This window comes from Urocampus carinirostris, chromosome 7 (genome assembly GCF_059441175.1).
Source record: "Urocampus carinirostris isolate Australia breed hairy pipefish chromosome 7, RoL_Ucar_1.0, whole genome shotgun sequence".
Taxonomy (NCBI): Eukaryota; Metazoa; Chordata; class Actinopteri; order Syngnathiformes; family Syngnathidae; genus Urocampus; species Urocampus carinirostris.
The window spans coordinates 32,386,902-32,411,563 of NC_142355.1; the positions used below are offsets into that span (position 1 = coordinate 32,386,902).

The following is a 24,662-nucleotide window of genomic DNA, read 5'->3' on the forward strand; positions in this document are numbered from 1 at the left end:
AATCATCACAGAGACCTTGCAGGAGTCGTGGTTACTCAACGCTAGCCAGCCACTCTCTAAATCGCTTTCTTACACTGAAAGGAAAAGCCCTCCAATTCTGTTTTACTTTTGTATACAGTAAAGACCATTTATTTAACTGCAATTCTGTTTTTATTTGTAGATTTATAGTTTTTATTTTCTTATACTCCTTTACTCTCAGGACATCATCTTGAGGTAAGTTTGCATGTCACTATGTTAAAGCTCCCCCCCAAAAAACAAACAAGCAGTACTGCACATTCCATGTGTGTCGTACGCTTTCGCTGAAAAATATTAAGTGAGCTAATAGCGCCGGAGCTGCCGAAACTCGTAAAGTTTGTACGATTCATGGCGGGGATTGTAAGGAGGGGTGTAGGGGACCCCAATCTGCCAGGAGAGTGATGAAGGGAAGACTTTTAAGCCGACAAACAGTCTTGTGTCGTACATCGTGCGCCTTGAAATATTAAGGTCAGCGGCAGACAAGAGACTACTTTGCTTTCTATCAAACATTATTAATTCATTGCCGGCTGCATTCTCATTTTGTCACCGAGATTCATTATTTATTGAATGAGTCAAACAAGGCGTATTAGCTTATAGGGCAAATAGAGAAATACACATTTGTTTAATTTGATCATTGTTTTAAAAATTATATTATAAATATTATTTTCATGCTGGCACATAAGTTTTTATCCCAAGAGTCTGGCATTTTATACACTTTGCCCCTTTTCCCTGTCAAGAAAACTTAAGTTTATTCAGTTTCTAATATTAGACACTTGCAAAGGAGATGGCATAGGATGCCAATTTGTTATTTTGACTATTATACCTCACTGTTGTATGTGGCTTTGACTATTATGCACTGTTTACATCATTGTCACTATCTGCAAATCATGTTGCGGTTCTTTGATATCCACACCCTTTAGGGTGAATGTGCTTTAGTAACCTAGGAGAATTGATACAAAGCAAAAGGTTCAAGAGAGGGTTTTAAGAATTTTTTTTATCTATGTTTTGCTCTCCTTGCCAGTTCAAATTGCAGTGATGTCTTCACTCCTTATTTTGAAAATTTACTATTTATAAACTTAGCAAAATTAAACTCACAGAACTACCCTTTTTTTAGAGATTATATTTAAAAGTCTCGGCTAACAGGCAAACACATTTGGTTCTGTGTATTTCAGATTTTTATCTTACAACTTGTTAAAAAAAGATTTGTGTCTTCGTGGAAAAGTGACGTAGTTATGATGGGAAGACGTTTGGATGGACAGATATGAAAAGAGAGGAGGGGGGGAAACTGTCCCAAATGCCAGGGTAACAAGCCTCTTGGGACATCAGCTGCAAGCTTTTAGAGGAGGGAACAGCTTGTCTAATCTTGCGTGCTTTTTGAACGTAAGAGCGACAGGATGACGCGCACGAGGCTTTCTACAAGCTGTTGCCCCGTGTTCTTTTGATCAGGCAACACGTGGGGACCCCAACCCGTCCCACTTTGATCCGCTTCATTGACCCCGATTAATAAGCTATAGTTCTCATTAAATTTCATGTTATATACATCATAAGGAATACATTCATATGTATATAATAATAGTAATAAAATGTTCCTGAAGCTCCTAACATTTTATGTTGTGCTGGATGCATATATTTATATATACTTGTCTTTTTGGATCTTAGGAGGGGTGTTTTGTTTTGTTTTCGAAATATTATTGCCGTATTGCCTGATAATTTTCAGAGTTTTGAGGATTCTTTATCTTTAAAAACAATATTACAATAAATTCAAATATTTTTTTTAATGTACATATAAGTATAGTATAGTAATACTGAAAGAAACTAATAAGCTATAGTTCTATTTAAGTTTAATGATTTATACATCATAATTAATTTATTTGCAAGTTTTACACACAAAAAGAAGTATATATATATATATATATATATATATATATATATATATATATATATACACACACTTCTTTTTTCCTGTATGTATTTCAAAATATCATTTCCCTTTTGCCAGATAATTCTTATAATTTTAACGATTACTTTACTTAGGAAAAAGGATGTTTCAGTAAATCTAAAAAAATGTAAACATCAGTTTGTAATTATAAAACATTTCAATAATGTCGTTATTTTTGTTTAATTTCAAAATATTTCGTCCAATTTTCAAATATTTCTATATAATTGTTGTACTTCAGGTAATTCATAAAATTGCAATTATTTATGTTTTTGTCATTGATCACCATCTATAGATATGACTTTTGACCTGAGCCCAATTAATAATGGGTCCTCGTGTATAACCCGCACTACTAATTTTTATTAAAAATCTGTAAAGAGACGCTGCCCTACTTACGGACAATTGTTCTTAAGTTGAATTTGTTCGTAAGTTGCTTCAGTGCTATATTTTGTACGTTTAAAATTTATATAAGTATGTTTAAGGCTTGTATACGTAACCTGTATTGTTTTGTACTACAAATTAACATTTTATAAATTAATATGCTATAGAAAGATTAGTAAAGAGAAGTTTAACTTACTTTTGGAAGATGGACTTCAACAATTAGGCCAAAAGAAAGAAAGTGGCCAAAAAAAAGCAATCCAACCATTTTCTCAACTGCATCAAGCTTACTTATTCCACATTCATTTCAAATAATACGGCTCGCCTCTTCTTCACACGTTACACCAAACATATTGAATGGATGCATGACATAATAAAAAAAAATGTCAAAGTTCTTAGCGCGCTGGAGATACCATACAGTATGTTTAAACATGAACTTGGACTGTGGCAGGAAGAGGAAGCCGGTGGATGCTGGGTGAGCTCTTACAGCACCACACCCCGGTAGCGGCGGAAAGAAGCACTACAGTACTGTCCTGTACTCGGAAAAAGGTGCACACAATAAAAAAATCTAACTTACAGCAATGTCCGGATATTTTTCGACATCCCTAAAAATTTTTTTGTATGTACCGTTGTTTGTAACACAAATGTTCGTAAGTTGGGGAGCGTTTGTTGAATATGTGCAGTCATGATTAAAATCATTTATTGATATTGTAAACCAGGGGTCAGGAACCTTTTTGACCCAAAGAGCCATAAAAGCAAAAAAAAGTTTTAAAAAGAAATTGAGAGAGACACATCATATATTTTCAGACAAAATTGAAAAAAACTGCCAAACACACTCTCTAGACAAAAGCTTATTCTTCAGCACATTTTATTTCACTGTGTGTCATTTGATGATTTAATCAAATGTATGAAATGATAATAATGCCAAATCCTGTGTCCCAAATCAATGTAAATATGCCATTTACAATTTGTCTTCCACCTTCAGTTAAGAGTGTTGAGGCAGTTTTTTTCCATGAAATTTGTCCTTAATAACGGTTTCAAAACAAGGTGCATGCAAAGTTCATTTGTAAAAATGTCACAAATTGCTGCAAACAATAAGCATCTCGTCATATTCACTTTCGGTGTAGACTGCTCTGAGTGAGAGAGAGAGAATGAAATGTCTTGCGCTGTGTGCAGGGATCCACCCAACTGTACTGCTCACCCAATCAAAGCCGTTTGCCAGCGTTTTTATATCAGTTTTAATGGTTTCTTATTGAACTTCTTCATTAAGTTGCTGCGGCTTTATATGGACCAAAATCGGGATGAAATCACTTGACTTTGGAACGCCACAGAGAGATGTGCAATAGTTACATTTTATTTTGGAGCCATATTTACTCATGAAAAGAGCCATAGGTTCCCTACCCCTGTTGTACCGTGTATACTAAAGATTTGTTTCCCTCATCGTGCTTTTTTTGGTACTTTCAGAACGACTTTCTGCTTTCTCAACTCTCTAACATTTGTCTCTGGAATAAAAATAGTGTGATAGTGAGATGAAATGTAATGCCTTTTATATGTCACCTACTGGAAATCACTGGTGGTCTGTGAGCATGTTGCTCTTTTACCACCGTGACCCGGTTTCGATTTCTGTTTCTTCCAATATTTTGTGATTGGGGTCAGCGATGTTTTCCGACTAATCAATCATTACAAAAAATATGGTAATACAAGTCAAGTCATGTTTTTTGGGAAAGCCCTTAATCACAAGAAGTCTCAAAGGGCTGTACAGACTATCAATACACCATGATCTAAAACCTACATGAGGGCAAGGAAAAGCGCAAAAACTTCAACATGAGGTAAATGAAGAAACTTTGAGAAGGGACCGCACAAAACTTTGAGTATAAACCCAGTGTCTGAAATAACGTCTGCCCGAACGCCCAGGGCGTGCATCTTTTATGTCGGGCGTACAACTTACCAAACATCTCCGCCCGGGTGTCCGACAACTTTTTCAAGAAAAAAACAAACGAAAAAAAGTTTTTTTTTTTTCAAACAAACGTTTTTATTATTCTTATTTCGAAATCTTTGTTTGGTTTGGAAATTTCGTAATTTCGGTTCGTTTGGCAATTTGCATAATCGGCAGCCATTTAGGAGCCTGCATCTAATAACTTTGTGCTTACGGACTTTCCCAAGCATCATAACGTCGTGCATTTGCATATCATTTTCTGAAGTAGACGCACAGAGAACACAAGAAAAATGGATAAGTGGTTGGGAATCAAGCCAAAACCCAGAAGAAAGATTCAAAAGAAGCTAACAAAATTTATGACGCTACAAAACGTAAACGTACATTAAAAGCATCGTGGAAAAAGGAATTCACGTGGCTTGTAGCAGACGACGCAACGCAAACATTGCATGACTGAAGATGAGTAAATACAGGTACATACTGATGGCAGATGGAAAACAGCAATGTCATATCCATGCAATGAATGTTATTAGTCGATTTATAATAAACTTAATTTTAAAGTGTTGTTCTGTTATGTATTCTGATTATCAATCCTTAATACTTTGCAACGATGTTTTTTTTTTTGCGATTAGTCGTCTTATTGTGTTTCAAGTTGTGAAAAATGGGGCAGGCAACTTTATGGCTGGGCAGACAACTCTGAATAGTTGTCCGGTAACTTTTTGTCACAAGTTTAAGACACTGATAAACCGCACCCAAACTTTGAGTTATTTTGTAGGTAAGAATAAAAACCTGTGCGTTATACAGGATTAAATACCGTCAACTCCACCCATTAAGGCCTGACCCAAGATTCTAATCTCGATTCTCAGACCTTTGAGGCAGACGTCATTCTCTTCATTCCTGTCTCTCTCTATTTGAACATATTTAAATATAAAGGTTGCCGTCCCGTTCCTTTGACCACCAGCCAAGACTATAAAAAAGAGAAAAAGCAATAAAAAAACTACAATTTGGCCTTCGTGACCTCCTAAAAATATTCCCTCGGAGAAGCTTTTTAACTTCCTGTCTCTGCTCTCATCATTTGTAACCTCTCCCCCTCCAAAGCAAACCTCCGAGTCGTGTTTACCCGCCACGAAGATTTTTTTCCCTTTTTTTTCACGTGACGAAACGCCAGCGAGCGCTGATGCAACGTGCCCGTTTTCTCGACATAAATAAAAGTCTCCTCTATTTCGTCCCGGCGACCTTCAATTATTCACAACGCCTGTTTACAGTAACCGGCGGATGGAGCACTTAACTTGTGACGCTACTTTGTAAGAAGTGTACGCATATGCGGGGAAATGGAAACCATTTTCATTCTATGGTAAAAGTTTCAAGTATCGTTTTCAAATTGTTTTGGTTTCCCCTGCTGTTAGTTCACTGCCGTTTCGAGTACTCAAAATTTCAAAATGCTGATTTGCCTAATTCAAGCAGCTGCAATTTTTTCCACTGTTTTCTTATCGAGCCACTCGTGTTTACCACGGGACTACAAGCTATGGCTTGCCCTAGCTGCTATCTGTTTTGGCATAAATAGAACACAAAACAATACTTTTGTTTTGTTTGTTTTGTTACTTCTTCAACTCTCGTGTCGGTACGTAAATTATTACAATTTATAATTACAATTTATATAAAATGTAAAAAATATTTGAGTGAACATTTTAAAATTTTATCAAAAAATAATAATGATACATTCCATTTTGAAACTCATTTCAGGAGATCCGAGGTCATTGGACATAAGAGTAATGTTTATTGGTTTCATTATTTACATCATAAAAAATAAACACTTACTTTTATTAGATTTACTTTAATATTATATTATATTAAAGTAAATTATATTGTATTTTTATACATAAATCTAAAAAGAAAATTACAATTAAAATTACGATGGATTCAAATCAAAATTAATAAAAGACCGACAGTAGTATCAATCTCGACATAACGTTAAATTATATACAATTGAATGAATTTTAAAAACACTTATTGGAATATCCTTTTTAAAAAATATTTGTGATTTAAAAAAAATGCCAAATAAAAGATAATGATATAATTTTAAAAATATATATTTTTAAAAATTAAATAAATGTTTATAGTCGTAATTTTTGAATGTTTAAGTCAAGTCAAGCCACATTTATTTATACAGCCAATAATTACAAAATGTCTCGAAGGACTGCAAAGGTTACAATTAAACTATCCCCTGATCTTGAATGTTATTAATAAAGAAAAAAATAATAAAAACGTGATTAAAAATATATAAAAATAAAACCATGTTGTAATAACATTTTTAAGATACGGTAATTCAAAATTTAAAAAATGAATAAAAAAATATATATATACAAATAAATAAAATACTTGTTTCAATATTCTTCTCTTAAATAATATTAAAACAATAAATTGATTAATTAAAAATAACAATAATAACCAAAAAGATAAAAGACTTAATCCTACATCCTTAACACTTAATGTGAAATAATCAGTTAACATCCATAAGAAGTGTCTATATTTTCGCCTGATATGGCTTATGCTGTCTGATGGTTACATGTTACTGCATCACTTGAAAGTGGTTCTGGATGTTCATGTCGAGCCATGTCACGTTTTTTGTGACGACCTTAATCACAAAAAGTCCAAAAGACCGTATTGACTATTATTACACCACACCTGATCTAAAACCTACATGAGGGCAAGAAAAAACTCAAAAACCTCAGCATGAGAAAATTAAGAAACCTGAGAATGGACTGCACATGAGATAATCCCATTCAAGGATGACCAACCTGCAAAGGATGTTGCAAGGGCATCATCAAACACCACATAGACATCATCAACATGAAATATAGGTCATTCATAAACTATAGAATATAAGTGTGTTTTAACCCTACATTCAATCAGTTCCACTAAGGGAGCAGATGGAATCTCAAAGGGCAGAGCATTCCACAGCACCAATCCCGAATATAGTACGCTCTCGAAACTGCAGATTTCTTCTTGGCTCTTGCATCCGAGCAGGAACATAGGAGGAGACAAAATCTGGAAAATATAAGGGGGCAAGTCCATGCATCATTTTGTATAATACTAACACAACCTTCAAATCACATCTTAAACTGACAGGTCAGCCAAGACCGGGATAACGTGATCAAACTTTCTTGTCTTAGTTAAAAAGCTCGCTGCTACATGTTGTACCAGCTGTAGGCTCTCAATGCTAGACTTTGGGAGACCGGAGAGTAGTGCATTACTGTAATTGAGACAGGCGGTAACAAACGCATGAATTATCCATCCAGCCATCCATTATCTGCACCGCTTATCCTCAGTAGGGTCGTGGGGGTGCTGGAGCCTATCCCAGCTATCTTCGGGCAGTGGGCAGGGGACACCCTGAACTGGTTGCCAGCCAGTCGCAGGGCACACAGAGACGGACAATTCGCTCGCTCATTTCACACTGGCCAATTAACCTGACAAGCATGTTTTTGGAATGTGGGAGTAAACCGGAGTTCCCGGAGAAAACCCATGCAAGCACAGGGAGAACATGCAAACTCCACACAGGAGGTTCGATCTCATGACCTCAGAACTGTGCCGCACACCGTTAACCACTGCGCCGCCGTGCCGCCCCGCATTAATTATAATCTCAGCATAAGACTAAAACAGCATTCTGCGAAGTTGGAAAAAAACTGTTCTAGTAATATTCTTAACGTGTAAATGGGAAAACAGATTAGGGTCATTTACCCTGAATTATCTTGTATTTTTCTAAATTCGCCAAATTAAATTTAGATGCATGTTAAAGTGTTCAGTGTAATTTAACTGCTAGAATGTTCTCAAAGACAAGCACCATTTTCAAACAAATGTCCGGCACTTAATAGAAAGAACAACAGAATAACCTCCTCATCTTTTTGTCTTCTTACCCCAGGGGGCCCGACTTCCACCTGTTAGCATCAAGCATGTGAGAAGCATGACTAGGAGCAGCTCAAGCTGAAGCAAATACCCCTTATATCCCCAGTCAGCTTCCCTGCCTCCTTTTCCACATGAACGCGAGAAGATGACTATCACCAGTCGGCAGTCCTTGAATGTCCAGACCGTCATCTTCCTCTTGCTGTCGGCTGCAGGTGCACCATTTTGTTTTTCTAGAATGAACGTAAGCATGTGTCAAAATTTTCTTTGATACTGAAATAAATATCAACTTCAAATATTACTACATCATTTTTATTATTTTTATTTTATCTTATTTACCTTACTTTCTAAAAAGTGGATTTTCAGTGGAGAGCTCCCAGAACAGTAAAATAGGATAAAATCATGCATCGCTGACGCCACTATCGGTGTGTGTGTGTGAATGGGTTAAGTGTAAAGTGCTTCAGTCACTTTAGAAAGAGCTATATAATACCAGAATACTTACCATTTAAATTTACAAGCATTTTTTTCCAAAGTGGGCAAATAACAAGCGTCAAGAATAGCTTGTAACCTTTCTAAGTTTGGATAAAAACTTTAGTTGATGTCGTGATTACTTATGTGACTCAGCAGTGCCCGCTCATTTGGCGCCAACTGCCGCGGGTTCTGATAGGCTCTCTGTCACTATTTGAACCCAGTCCTGTCAATCCCCTGTGGTCAGTCTGTCTGCGAATCTCCATGTATACTAGGCAAGCCTTTTTTGACCCTGACTCATGCCTGTCCCGTTTTTTGTCTCCCGCTACGACCTGTTTTGATCCCGACCACGTCTGCTCACCCGTTCCGACTTACGATCCATTTTTGATCCCGACCACGTCTGCTCTCCCGTCCCGGGTTACAACTCGTTTCCGACTCGACCACGTCTTGCTCTCTCAGTCCTGGCTACCGACCAGTTTTCCGCCCCTGAAACCGCCATCGCTCGCTACGGAAGATCCACTTCAGCGTTCGGATCACAATCCGAGTACGAGAGCGACTTGCCTCCTGCGCCCAGCAAACACCGGATCGTGGGCGCAGCCCTTCCTCTCCCTTTCAATAGAACTTGTGGTAAACGTCACGCAAGTGGGTCCTGTTTCCGTTCTGGTCCTGACAGTTGAGGCTTTAATTTAAAAAAACTAAGTAAACCAGGCAAAATAATAAATTTAATATGAAAATGTCGCCAGATCCTTTAAATTGTATTATTCTTATATGTTTTTATTTTAAGGTATATTTATATTAAAAAAAAGAGTGAAAAATACAGTACTGAATAAGTAATAAAAAAATGCAGATAAAGTTGTAAGAATCAGTCAATGAAAAAGAGAGACAATACTTCAAAATCAAAACAAGTCAGAGTTTGAACAATTTAAATATTTAATAAATCATTTAGCTTCTTTTGAACTGTACTTGTCTTATTTGAATTCTTTAAAAATATTTATATAAAACATAAAAAATTTAATTAAGTAAAAAAAAACTAATATTCTTTAATGAGAAAGGTTTGCAATATAGTAGAAACATAAGAGAGACAATATTTGAAAAATCAACTTAAGCCCTTAATTACTTTATGTATTTAATACATTCAGCTGTCACGACCAGAACGGAGTCAGGACCCAATTGCATAACATTTACGACAAGTTTTATTGAAAGAAAGAGGAAGGGGTGCGCTCACGATCCGGTGCTCGCTGCACGCGGGAAGCAAGTCGCTCTCACAATCGGATTGTGATCCGAATCAGGGACGGAAAAACAGATCGATAGCCGGGACAGGAGAGTAAAAACGTGGTCGGGGTGGGAAACAGGTCGTAAGCCGGGACGGGAGAGCAGACATGGTCGGAATCAAAAAACACGTCGTAGCCGGAGACAGACGGGGATATCAGGAACGGAGAGGTGGAAAAACGGGTGCAGGTGGGACAGGCGGGAGTCAGGGTCAAAAAGCCTTGCCTTGTATCAACTGAGGTTCGCAGACGGACTGACAACCGGAGAGTGACAGGACTGGGTTTAAAAAGGGACAGGGAGCCAATCAGAAGGCCGCCAAATAAGCGGGTACAGGTGATTCATTCGGTAATCATGACATTAGCTCATTTTTAAATTGTATTTTTAGTATTTAAATTATTTATTTATTTGTGTATATTATTTTATTTCATTTTGATTAGTAAAACAAAAAATAAATATATTACAATATGAAAAAAATATGTATTATTATTACATAAGTCAAAGTTAAACAGTTATTTATGAAGTCCTTTAAAAATGACTTTGTTTGCATAGTTTATTCACAAAATTTGGCATACTATTTCAATACTATTTACCTTGATTTGTATTAAAACATACTGTATTTAAAAAAATCAGTTTGATTATTTTTCTAATTTTAAAGTTGGCAAGTTTTATAATATAACTAAAGAAGATAGAAAACACTTTTGGAAAAATAATTGTAAATATTATATAGCTCATAATATTGAACTGCGTAATTTATTTACTAAAACAAATATTATACTGTTTTCTGATATTTTTTTCTCACTTAAAGATTTTTTTGTACATCACCATTATTTTCTTATTTTAAAAACATTTTCAAGTCAGGTAAGGAAAATAATAATAACTTAGCCTGTAGCTAGTAGCAACAGTTAGCCGCTAGCAACAGCTCTGACCTACTCCAGCTATTCACTCTTTTCAGCCGCTCCGAGTGTATCCAAATCACTCGATCTCGAGGGATTTCATCTTTTTTGCAGAATCTAATTTGAAATCAAGTAGTATCCTTCAAGCTTCAGTAGTGTCTTCTTCTAGCACACACACTTAAGCTCCGTTCTAAGCTACAACGACCCCTAGTGGTGAATGATTACACACTGTCACTTTAACAACCTTCATCACAATTAGACTTTATCGTCCAGATTCGCCAGCTCAGCTCAACCGTTTTTTTTCCGTGGCGGGATTTATGCGACCCCAAACCGCAAATGACATGGTCCCCAACAAGCTTTGCCGGCATAAAGGTCGAAGCGAAGGCTTTTATGTGCGCCCGCTGTCCTTTTCACCTTTCTTTCATGGCTGGATTGTCCTTTGCGGCGCTGAAGGGGGTTGTACCGCACCAAACAGATCAGAACCTAAAAGAGGCGGGCTCTTTTCAAATGCTGATGTACTCTTAGACCAGTATTGGCCGCTTCCTTTTGAAATCTGGTGATAAAAGCAAATGCAAAACATCTCTCATCTCATCTCATCTCATTAGCCGTACCGCTTATCCTCATTAGGGTCGCGGGGGGGCTGGAGCCCATCCCAGCCATCTTCGGGCAGTGGGCAGGGGACACCCTGAACTGGTTGCCAGCCAATTGCAGGGCACACGGGGACAGACAACTCATTCGCTCATTCACACCTAGGGACAATTTGGACCGGCCAATTCACCTGAAATGCATGTTTTTGGAATGTGGGAGGAAACCGGAGTGCCCGGAGGAAACCCACGCAAGCACGGGGAGAACATACAAACTCCGCACAGAAAGTCTGGAGCTGGATTTGAACCCACGACAGGTTCCCATGACATGAACTGTGCCGCACAAGTGCTAACCACTGCGCCGCCGTGCTGCCCTTGCAAAACATCTATGAAGTAAAAAAAAGGATGCACCATTTTATTTAGTCTTCCACAATACTTAAAACTATTATATAATAAAACTGTTCTGAGGTGGGGAATCGCTGAGTTAAAATGCTGTACACTGTTGCCGGGAGTGTCTTAATAGTGTCAAGAACCAGAAAAGGGTCAGGACCCAAACGCGTGACGTTTCTCACACAAGCCTTTTATTTTACGCAAAATGGGGAGTCATGTAGGTTAGGCAGCAGTTTGGCGTAAAATTATAGGAAGTCAGAGGCCGACAAGATTGATACCAATTGCCCGAGTAGATATGGGACAGATGGGGTCCTTTTTTTTAATGACAGTCCCAATAGTCAATTGGTTAAGGTCATACAGTTAAATGAGGCTGGGAAATTATGGGCCCCCTTGTATTTTTTTTGATAATTGCAAGGATCGTCTCAATAGTTAACATGTTTTTGCTTCTCCTTTTTGGCCAACATTATTCTTTCCCCTCGGGATTCCTCACAAATTAAATGTGAAAATTTGGTTTTGCTTCGGATTTGCTTCGGTCCCTAAAATCGGGATCATAGCTCAACCCTGAATAGAAAATGTAGAAACGTAGAGACGTCGTTCCCTGCCGGTCTACTCTACCTCAACATAGTGGGAACTTCATTTTTTTTCTTGTTTTTTGCGGCACAGCCCTTTCTGCACACTATCGAGTGTGCGAGCCCTACTCCGACCACAAGGGGCGCTATCACTTCGGCTTCCACTGCCCGCGGCTCTCAGACAACAAGACGTACATGTTCTGTTGCCACCACAACAACACGGCCTTCAAGTACTGCTGCAACGATACGGAGTTCCAAATACTCATGCAGATCAACCTCACCACCAACGCAGATGGATACTCACACAAGTAAGTCAAAGTAATCGATTACTTCCCCGCCCTACCTCCTGTGTCGAGTGTGCGAAGCAAGTGGGCCATCTGTGACAGTTTTTTGAAAACCAAAGAGTAGATCTACTTCAAGCAATTTAAATTGATTTTATTATTATTATTATCGTTTGATTATATTTTCGATTAATTGCAAATAAGTAATATATTGCTCATTACTTATTTTGTTTTAAAAATAAATAAATTACCTTTTAAGTTTAGTTTTCCTATTTTATTTCTAATCTAAAAATTGGGCAGGGAACATCCTGAAATGGTTGCCAGTCATTCACAGGGCACTCACAAACAGAGAACTCACTCGCTCATTTACACCTAGGAACAATTTGACCCGGCCAATTAGCCTGACACCCAAGCAAGTACAGGGAGAACATGCAAACTCCGCACAGAAAGCTGGTTGCTGGATTTGAACCCATGACCTCAGAACTGTGCAGTATACGTGCTAACCGCCTAGTTGCCGTGCCGCTTACTGAAATATGTCATTCCACATATCATTGGAAAGCCCAAACTCTTAGGATTCAAGAAATGACGACCATTTTAAGATATGCTCATCACAGAAACATTACGATCAGTCTGAAACAAGATAAACCGCAAATCATAAAGCTGGCATAACTCACCATAGACGTTGTCCTGCAGCCATTATATTCAATGAAAGTATGCCACCATGAACTCCTAACACGTGCAAGAGTCTTGTGAATCCAACAGTGTAAAGTATTTACACAAAACACACGATAATTCCGACAGATGAAAAAAAATGCCCAAAAGCGTGTCTGCTTCATTCTACATCTCTTCATGTAAATTGTTCGTTTTGCTCCAAAACGCCTTTTTTTAAAATAAACAGACTTGTCAGATGACTTTCGGTATATCTGTTTGCCTCTGACCTTTCAATTGAAACAACTCTTAGCCAATGGCAGGCTTTATGTCATGGTCCATAGCCCGCATTAGCCCATACAGACTTGTTTGCTTAAAGGAGGATTGCCTCCTGAAGTTCTGTATATCTTAAGCAAACATTTACAACTCTTTCACAATTTCTAAAAAATGGGCAACGTCAAATACACATTTGCAAAGGTTTTAGTGTTGCAAACTGGTCGTCTCCAATAGTCCACTTTTGGAAATGCCTAAATCTGCCCTTAGAAAAATGCATAAAATACAATGTATCGTTTTTCAGATTGTGATCACATTTAACAAGGTACCAGGTGTGGCTTTAAGCTATTGTCTCACCTGTTTTTTTTAGCTAGGATGCCCATGTTACACTCAATTGTAGGCATTTAATTGAAAAAAAAAAATCAGCCGAGAATAAAACCTTCCATTTATGTGTGTTCCAACTCAGATTACTCAACGTTAGTAGCACTTTCAGTCATTATTTCAGTCTGGGACAAAGTCTTACCTTTATAACGACCAAACCGTCCATATTCTGCGAATGAATGAATGAAAACTTTATTTCGAACATTAAAATAAAAACAGAACAAAAACAATAACTCAACAACAAAATAATGTTACATAATATGTTAGAAAAGGGGTATTAAGAAGCAGATGCTTATATCCCCTACCCCTTCATCTTCCCTATTAAATACACCAACGATAATAACAACAATAGTAATAATATTAATAATAACAGTTATGATATAACAATAGGAACAATAACACAAAGTTAACCATAGTTCTAGCATAGTTCAATGTCTCGTATCACTCATACCCCAATTTCTTCATCTCTGTATTCCGCCAGGAATGTTTTTTTGTATTTAAATTTGAACAAGTGAATAGTTGGACATTGTGATCTCGTGTAGTAAATTGTTCCAAAGTTTGACTCCACACACAGACACACACATACTTTTCCTGGTTGTTCTCACCTTTGGGATTATGAATTTACTACAGCCCCTTAAATTATAATTTCCCTCTTTCCGAATGAATCATTTATGGATGTTTTCTGGTTTTGTTGACCTTAATTAGCAGTTGTGCAGTGAAAAATTTTACTAAATCATCCAATTTTAATAATTTGGACTGCGGGAATAAAATATGAGTATGATCTCGATATCCTACCCTGTGTATGGTTCTAATTGCACGTTTTTGGAGGATAAAGCATGAACAGCTTTCAATTTACTTGGGGTATGTCTTGGATTAGGATTTTAGGCCTCTTTGACAGGCACATTAGGGGTTAAAAAGCAGGATGACATACTTTCGAATAAAACTTATTTTTTACATCAACAGTTTTTGTGTCATTATAATACAAAATCAATTTCATGGGGTAAAACGTGCAAGTCTTTTTATAACGATTGCTAAAATTCCAAAGAATATTTCAAACATGCTTTCAAAACATAAACATCATCGAATTTGTTACTGGCTCAAAATACGTTTTTGTCGTACTTTGATTTCCCAGAAACAAACTTCTTTTGTTTATTCCACCAGAGACATTTCATATTCAGTCCACACTCAGCTTATGAATAGTCCTCGGAGGTTTACTTGTTTCCTGTCTTGACTCAAAGCCAGCAGGATTTCCCTCCTCCCCCAAAAAATGAAAATTCCTTCTTTCAAACAAGGGTTGGAACCCGAAGCAGAACCAACTGAGCCAGGTCTGTTTAACTCAGCTAGAATAAAAGCAATTTATTTCACAATGTCCTTGGCGGATGTACACGCTTCATTTGCCTTACAAGGAGAAAAAAATGGCAGTTTTGTACTAGAGGTTCCTGGTGAAGCTATTTCAAATGCATCAATTATTTTTATTAATTTTTTCAACTAGACTACACAAGTGCTGGAGCAAATAAAATGGATCTTTGACTGTCAGTGGCAGTAAATAAGTCAAGTTATGTTTATTTGTGACGCCCTTAAATCACAAGGAGTCTCAAAGGGCTGCACAGACCACAGATGATTGCAAACCACAGACTATGATTACACCATCCCCTGATCTAAAACCTACAGAGGGCAAGGAAAAACTCAAAACCACAACACCTCTCCACTCATTCCTATCACCAACAAGAGCTCTAGCTTCCACTATATTTAGACCTCTTTCCTGCAGTGCACTCATAACACCATACATCTACATCAATCGCTGCCTTCCTCTTGGTCTCCTTCCATTGACTTCTGCTCAGTAGATCCTCTTCAACATTCCCTCCTCATCCATCCTCTCCATGTGTCCAAACCAACTGAGTACTCTCTTATCCACACACTTGCTTAGTTCCACTACTACTCCAGTTCTGTCTCTCACAATTTCATTTCTCAATCTATCCAATCTTGTCACTCCTAACATACTCCTCCAACAGTTCATCTCAAAAACATTTAATTTCCTTCTCAAATAAATACAGTACCAAAAAATGCTGAAATTATGAAGTACACGAGATTCTGAACACAATTAAGAGAAAGGCATTCTGGGAGGAATTTCAACCAGTAGTATCAGCATCTTCAAGACTCCCAGACTTAAACCAATGGCAGAGCAGAATCTTAGTACGCAGGTTATTTTAACTTTCGTTTACTCAAAGAGTAAAAACTTTTAATTTTATGAAAGATTGGGTATACTAGATGGATTGATTATCATCTCTGATTGAGCATGGGAACTTAATGAAATGTGTTTAAGAGTAAAGCTTCTTTTTCTGTGAATTGCAAGCTTTGTCTCCATGGTTAGCAGGTTTTCTTCTTCATGGAAAGTCTTGAGACACATACAGAAAAATGCACTATTAATGGAAAACACTTGATTCTGAATTGAATGAAGATAATGCATTGTGGGAGGGGGTTCAAATGTTTTCTTTATGACACCATGATGCAAAACATTACCAGGCCAGCATCTTCGATGAAGTCGAAGAAATACTCAGTTGACAGAGACCCCTTTTAAACTTTGCAAGGTTTCTACCTTATAATGTATCATAAAAACACTTGAAGCTAGGAATGCTACTATCTGAGGTTCTACTGTACTGTTGAGATTATTTTAATTTTTCTCTGTCCTCGTGTAGGTTTTAGATCAGGGGATGGTATAATAGTAGTCTATGGTTTGCAATAATCTGTGGTCAGTTTAGCCCTTTGAGACTGAACACACAAATGAACATGACTTGACTACTGTCCAAATTTGTAATCTTTCATATTGACGGACTGGAGCTCTGATTATTTGTACATACGCCATTAAAATGTCAGTTTTTCATTAAATCCCCAACTCCCATTTGCTGTTCCATCTGCACACAGTAATTACACGGCACTGGTGGGCGTGTGGATCTACGGTTTCTTCGTCATGGTACTGCTGGCGCTGGACTTCCTCTACTACTCGGCCATCAATTATGAGCTGTGCCGGGTTTACCTGGAGAAATGGGGTCTGGGGGGCCGCTGGCTGAAGAAGGCCCGCAGCCAATGGCAGCACGCCATGGCAGACGAGAGCCAAACACAGCCAGCCACCGTGCCCGGCCTCTACCAGCACCGGCACAGTCTCCGCGGGGAGAGCCACAGCCCCACCTTGCTGCCCTACAACACGTCCAGCGCATGGTGAGTACAATCATTGAACAAATGCGGTAGTGTACTTGGAAATCTTGTAAAGCAATTCATATTTATCATTACTGCATGCATTACCAATCCTAGCCACTGTGTTCTGCAGTATATAAGGCACACTGGGTGACAAGGAGTAATTTCAAAAGTAGAGCTGTAGAGCTTCGGAGCAAATCTTACTTACTGAAAATGAAGTTTAACTTAGGTGTGATTATTGCTAGTTGAAAACTTTACCCAATACTCTGCTTTGATGACTTGGAATATAGTCAGATATATCAATTTTTGATGAGACTGAATGACTATGTTAATTGAATATGAAAATTCGGGGGAATTTTTTCGTTTTTCAAAACTTTCAAAGGTTTATATCTTAACCTTCTTCTAGGGAATCCCTTCTGAATGACTAAAACCCAGGCCTTAATCTCCAAAAGTATCCTTCCTTCTTTAGAGCTTCATAGCTAATTGCACTTACTGACAATGACATCACAGGTTCTCTGATAATGACCAGTCACAGCTAGATAATAACTGAGTATAATCACACAATTTTTTAGCCATATTATTTTATGGTTGACTGAGCCTTTCTTAGCTTACAACGACTGTATTTTGGTTTTAATCACTGTTCAATTCTCAAGAAGACAGGCGAGCAATAATTGGTTGTTGGTTGCTCCAAGACCATCCTCTGGCAAAGAAGGTTCTCGGCCAGCCATGCAAATGCTATTCATTTAATTAGTATATAGGGTGTTTTTTTTGTCCCTGGTATGCTTATCTTATCATATATAATTTGTGACAGAGGATGCTGCTGGAAATGTGAATTTCTATACAGGAATGAAGGAAGTATCAATCCATCTATTAAAATGTTTGTTAGCATATTTGCGCTATGGCAATATTATAGCCCATGAGATTAACCAAGGTGTCATTACTTATAGTTGAAAACTATTTCCAATACCTTGCTTTGATGATTTGAAACATAGTCAACTACGGCAACCAGAAGAGCAGCTTCAGCAACAGACTGCTGTCACAGTCTTGTTCCACGAACAGACTGAGGAGATCATTTCTTCCTCATGCCATGAGGCTCCCTAACTCCACCCGGGGGAGTAAAAGCCCGCATTAAACCCCACCCCCACATTTGCATACTACCCTATTTTTATTACAGTGTGTATTTTCCGTAGCACTATTTAAATACTCTATAACAAAACGTTATATTGGGTATTTTTGTATTCTATATCTTTATTTTATTATTTTATTTTTCAACCCAAGGATACTGCTGGAAGTGTGAATTTCCCTATCCATCTATCTATCTATCTATCTATCTATCTATCTATCTATCTATCTATCTATCTATCTATCTATCTATCTATCTATCTGTCTGTCAATTATTGGTGCCCTCTTTAGAGACTATCAATGGATACATGAAAGATCTTTGAAAAAGATAATACAGTTTTTGATACCAATATCTTAAGACACTATGCTGTGATTCAACTAGTATCAGCTCTGTAATAGATCTGATACTGAAACAGATCAATACCTAATTTACATTGTATGTAAAGTAAATTCATTGTTTATAATTGCTTCTAGAAGTCACGACCAGAACGCAATCAGGACCCAAATGCGTTAACGTTAACCACAAGCTTTATTGAAAGAAAGAGGAAGGGCAGCGCCCGCGATCCGGTGCTCGCTAGACGCGGTAAGCAAGCCGCTCACACAATCAGATCGTTATCCGAATATGGAAGTGGATCTTCCGAAGCGGTGATAGCGGTGTCGAGGACGGAAAAACAAGTCAATAGCCGGGACGGGAGAGCAAAAATGTGGTCGGAATCAAAAACGGGTCGTAAGCCGAGATGGGAGAGCACACGTGGTCGGGGTCCAAAAACAGGTCGACAAACAGGGAGATCAGGAATGGAAAAAACGGGTGAACAAAGCGGGACAGACGGGAGTAAGAGTCAATGTGCTTGCCTTGTAGAAAATAAGGTTCGCTGATGGACTGACAACAGGCGAGTGAAATGACTGGGCTTAAAAAGGACAGGGAACCAATCAGGTTGCCCGCAGCGCCTTTTGCCAAACGAGCGGGCACAGGTGATCCAAATTAGTCATCATGATACAAGAGGCATATGTAGGTCCATGTTTAAAATGATATGCCATGTGGTTTCCTGGGGTAGTAATACCCTTAGACAGTTCATTCCCACTAGTTCCTGCTATATTACTTATTTATTTATTTACTTAACTTATTGACCGCCAGCTTTGCTAAAATGGATCTTTGACACCTATAGCCAGCAGCCTAGCAGGAGCATATCTTCGGTGTGTGTAGCAGTCTCTTGCAGCCTAGCCAAAATACACCTTTGACATCAACACCCATCCATGGCAGCCTAGCAACATTATAACTTTAAATTCTAAATCCATCTATAGCAGCGTAGCTAAAATGAATCATTGCCTTTATTCGCTGTCAAAGACAGCCTAGCTAGATTAGATTTTTGACATCTATAATTGTCGAAAGCAACCTAGCAAGACTATAGCTTAAATGTCAATAACTGCCTAAAGCAGCCTAGCTAAAATGGATCTTTGACGTCAATGTTAAATAGATATTAAACATTGAGTATTTAGCTGTCTATTGCAGCCGCTAAGTTCAGATCACAAGTATCCAAATTGTAGGAGTTTATTCGGAAGTTGTCCTTATTAATCAATATAACATAGTATTTTTGTCCTGTTGTGTATCTGAAGCTGTTTTTTTCCCCGAGGCTCGTGTGAGCTCTGTTAGCATAGACAAGATGATTTACAACCCTAGCTAGCAAGTCTGCCTTTATATCCTTCCGGGAGCCAAGCCAGGCTTAATATCGGCTCTCCGGCTCGTCACTCCTTCCTCTCGGACCGCGACGGTTCGCGGGGCCTCTTCATTACGCGTCAGCTCAGCTCGGGAACACCGGGCTCATCAATCTTTCTGACTGGCTAGGGGAACCCAACCAGCCGGCTTTAAAAAGGAAGCATGGCAAAGTAGGCCAAGGAAAAAAAACGCGCTAAGATTAGTTATGCTAATTCATTCTGCTTACTGATTTATTATGTGTAAACAAACAGCGAAATCCTCCCATTGAAAAAATAAAGTAAATAAGAAAAAAAGGAACTACTGCCTTTGCTTACCCCGTTGGAAGAACATATATTTTAAGTTGTCTTTCTTTCAAAATAATACTATTTTTCTTGACAAAAGATTATTTTAATAAAAAAGGCAGTTAGTCGATGATCTTGCTTATTTTAATTTTTTTAAGAAGATATTTCTTAAAATTAGCAATAGTATCAGCAGCTTTGCTATAAAAACTCCTGTTTGAAAACTGAAGTAAAATTTTCCTGAAATTGTGGTTCATTTGACAGTTTTAGATACTATTTTTGTGTTTTTTTTTAAAACATGTTTCAAATATATTTTAAGGATCATTTCTCTGTATAATAGCAAAAGATGATTAGAAAAACGTATAGTTGTCATGTCTGGCGCGGGCCATGGCGCCCGGCTGGTTCCAGCCGGGTGGCGCCGGATTCTAGCACGGTTCCCGCTACGCCCAGTTGGCCCCGCCCATGGACATTGGCTGAATCGCATTTGCTGATTGCTTCTTGACAGTATTTAAACGCGTTCCTTTGAAGGGGGCCTTGCTGAAGCGTTTGTTATACTTGTTAAAACGTCTGTGAAACGTCTGTGAGACTTATGTGAGACTTCTGTTAAAACCTGTTAATTGCCTAGTTCTGTGAATCTGCCCATATTTTATCCTATTTTGTTTTTTGGTCTGATCCGTTTGTTTTGGGACATTCTTTTCTTTTGAGTGGATTTCTAATCCACTCTTGCGACCATCGATTCCCGGATCGATTGTGCGCCCTCCTCCTCTTCCCCAACAAATTGTGAGTACGTCTACGCGAATGGATCCTTTCCCGTTTCCCGCTCCGCTTCGTGACAATAGTGATAATAATGACTATATAATAATAATATAATTGTAAATTATATAGATAAAAATAAATGTTTGCTCGATCACATATTATTAAAACTATAATGTTTTTAATAATACTATTTTCTAAAAAAAAAAAGGTAGATGGGATAAAATGATTATTGTTTTGATAAACGTATTATATAGACTACGATCGCTTAATTGTTTTAATTAGCTCGCTTTATTGTTTTAATAAACTTATCATATAGAATACGATCAGTTTTGTCGGAAGCACAGCCAAATGCGTGTTCACGCGAGGGGGGGAGGATTTTGCAGGGGAGTCTGATTTAGGCACTACACCGTACCTGGACACAGTGTGTTTTAATTTATACGCCTTTTCAGACTCGTCCTTGAATTCATGTTTATGTTTCGTCTCATAATGACGTTTAACACTTGACATGCGAGGTACAACGCTCTCGAGGCATAATGCACAAACAGCACGGTCATTTTTTGCACAAAGCCTGTCATCTGTCCACGCTGGCTTAAAAGAACGAGATTTTTCCGCTGGGGGAGCTGTCGTGATTCGTTCATTTATTGCGCGCCGGTGTTTCTGTGGGAGGGTTCAAACACAGATCTCTCCTCCTCTGCGAGGCACCGCGCAGACACACGCTCACCGTAAAGCTGCTAAACAACACAGCGCGCGGTGAAAATGTCTACAAAAATCATTATTACTTTGCCGTGCGCTCGCGTGCCACTGGTTAACCCCGTGTCATAGGTTGCCGACCCCGTGTCTGGACAGTGACAATAAGTGAAAACAGCTATGATCGACTCATATTCATATTTAATGATATATCCTCATCAGTCTAATAATAATGCAATGAATTGCCTTTTGCCATTTTCAATGATTTTGTGTGGTAGACTAAGCCTCTTTACTCTTTATAGTAACTCTCGGTATGAATGTCAGATTTACATAGTTAAACTCCCAATGCCGTAGTTGACTGAGCCTTTTTCATGTAAACTTCCAATAAAACCAAACCAAATAATGGTATCAGCTGTTCCAGAACTTAATATCTGCAGGGTTAGGTAGGGTTACGTTAACTTGATTACTTTCAATTACTTTTGGATTACTCCAATACCAAATATGCTAATAAAAGACAAAAGAAACTGAATATGAATAAAATTATGACTCACAACATGTGGTAAGCTTTCTCTCCTGGCTTTGATCTCTTTGATCTCCGGCAAAACTAACATAAAATGCGACAGAAACAAAATGAAAATAAATCCAAACAGCTTGCCAACATAATTTTTCCCGTTCCATGTATTCAGTTACTCCCCAAGCCTGCACAAAATTTAGTAATTTCATTCCAACCATTTTCTCAACCGCATCAAGCTTCCTTATATCACTTTCATTTTAAATGAAATGGCTCGACTCTTCTTTACACTTTACACCAACCATATTGAAATAATACACAAGATATTAAACAATAAAATTGTCAAAGTTCAAAAATACAGTACAATATGTTTACACATGAACTGGGACTGTGACAGGAAGAGGAAGTTTGTGGATGCTGGGTGAGCTCTCACAGCGCCACATGCCAGTAGCTGCGGAAAGAAGCACTTCAGTACTGTCCTGTACTCGGAAAGCGGTGCACCATACATAATCTAACTTACAGTAATGTCCGGATATTTTTGACATCACGGAAAAAATATTCGTATGTACCGTGGTTCATAACATGAATGTTCGAAAGTAGGGGAGCATCTGTATTTTGGTTTTCTGCTAGTCCAGAAATTCATATCAAACTGGTAGCCACCTTACTGTATTTTGATTTTTTTAAGCAACCATGAAACAATGATAAATAAACAATGTTGGTATTTTGTTTTTGTTCACAGCTCATTCGGAGAGGAAAAGTAAGGCATGATTGGTCATTAGCTATGATGTCATTTTTAAGTGCGCTCTCTGACTGAGAGCAGTATCAAGAATCAAAGACAGGTTGGGATTTTTACGTAAAATTTACATCCTTATATTTTTTCAGCAGTATTATCATAGTGTATGTAGTGAATCGTTGGAGTGATCATTGCTATTGAGAACTATCTAATACCCTGCCTTGATGACTTGAATCAAAATCAATAACGGCAATATTTGATAGTATTAATAAAGACTATCTAAATTGTAAATAGAACTGAATATCAATGATACAATCTTTTAGATTGGTAATTATTGTACTGGATTATTACAATGACTCAATCAACCCTTAATCATATCTAATCATAGTTTCTCATCAGTGCAATAATCATGCAATGAATTGAGTTGTGTCAATTTTTAATGATTTTGTATGGTGGACTACGCTTCTTTACTCTTAATAGTAACTCTCAGTGCAGTATGAGTGTATCTTTTACAGTGCTGTTCAAAATAATAGCAGTGCAATGTGACTAACTAGGATTTCCCTGGTATTTAGTACATTTTTTTATTGTTACATGCCAGACAAGTTACCAATAGGTGCAGTAGATTCTCAGGAAACAAGACCCAGCATTCATAATAGGCACCATCTGAAGGCTGTGCAGTTGGGCAAATATTTCAAGGGGTGTTTTTAAGAAAATGGCAGTGAGGCAACCAATCCCCGAGTTAATCAATTTTGGGGAAGAAAAACAAATCAAAACAGGTGTGGGTCAGGTGTGAATCGGGTGGCCCCTATTTAAGGATGATGATGCCGGCGCAGGTTGAACATGCATTTAAGGAAAATGGGTTGTTCAAGACACTACTCAAAAGACCGGTGTTTATTGATTAAAAACAATATTGAAGAGGACAACCTATAAAGAGGTGCAAAAAATGGTTGGCTTTTCCGCTAGAATGATCTCCAATGCCTTAAAATTGGTAGAAAAAAACAGACATGTAGAACAAAACAGAAGACAACTATTAAAATGGACTGAAGAATAACCAGTATGGCAGTAAGTAATGCAGTAAGTTGCATTATCATAGTTTAGGAGGGTTAACTGAGTTCTGCTAGTTGAAAAATACTCTGCTGTAAGGATTAGAATTATAATGGATCGGCATTTTTTGTCAATCTTTTTGCATACATATACTTTTGTTGAACATAATTATGAATTATTGATTTGCAGTTGATCATACTGTACTGTATATCTCTTATGTATTCTTTGGTTTGTTGCCCTTTTTGTAGCTTCTGTGGTAAAGCTAGTTAGCTGGGACTTGGAGAGCAAGGCGTGGTCGGGGTCGGAAGCGAGTCGTAAGCCAGAACGGGAGAGTAGACGTAGTCGAGGACAAAAAGAGGTTGTAAGCCAGACCGAGAGAGCAGACATGGTCAGGATCAAAACGGGTCGAAGCCTGGGACAGACGGGAGCAAAAAAACAGGACAAGTAGGAGTCAGGGTCGAAAAAGGCTCCTACACACGGTTTTATCACAAAACATCATATGCAAGGGGAATTGAAGCCAGGCCGCGCATAAGTATAAGTAACCTGTATTGTTTTGTACTAAAGAATTAACATTTCATAAAATGATATGCTCTATAAACTTAAGTTTACCTTACTTTTGGAAGATGGGCTTCCGTGGTAAAAAGTGGCAGAAAAAAAGCAATCCAACCATTTTCTTCACAGCATCAAACTTTCTTATTCCACTTTCA

At 37.9% G+C, this 24,662-nt stretch overlaps 1 protein-coding gene, 1 non-coding gene and 1 pseudogene across 4 annotated transcripts in view; all 3 read left to right on the forward strand.

Moving 5' to 3' along the window:
* Positions 1-24,662, forward strand: part of shisal1b (shisa like 1b) — a 66,120-nt gene that overhangs the window by 37,295 nt on the left and 4,163 nt on the right. For 2 of the 3 annotated variants that reach the window (XM_088340580.1, XM_088340581.1), the window contains 3 exons: positions 8,182-8,377; positions 12,430-12,643; positions 16,841-17,138. In XM_088340580.1, coding sequence (XP_088196706.1) covers positions 8,311-8,377; positions 12,430-12,643; positions 16,841-17,138 — 579 coding nt within the window. In that variant the 5' untranslated portion in view covers positions 8,182-8,310. Of the gene's footprint in view, positions 1-8,181; positions 8,378-12,429; positions 12,644-16,840; positions 17,139-24,662 lie in introns of those variants that run through there. The other variant, XM_088340582.1, reaches the window with a different exon arrangement.
* LOC148363011 (U4 spliceosomal RNA) lies at positions 17,295-17,440 on the forward strand. The gene has a single exon (XR_015851039.1). It is a non-coding gene; the product is annotated as a U4 spliceosomal RNA (small nuclear RNA).
* Positions 17,998-18,149, forward strand: LOC148363012 (U4 spliceosomal RNA; annotated as a pseudogene).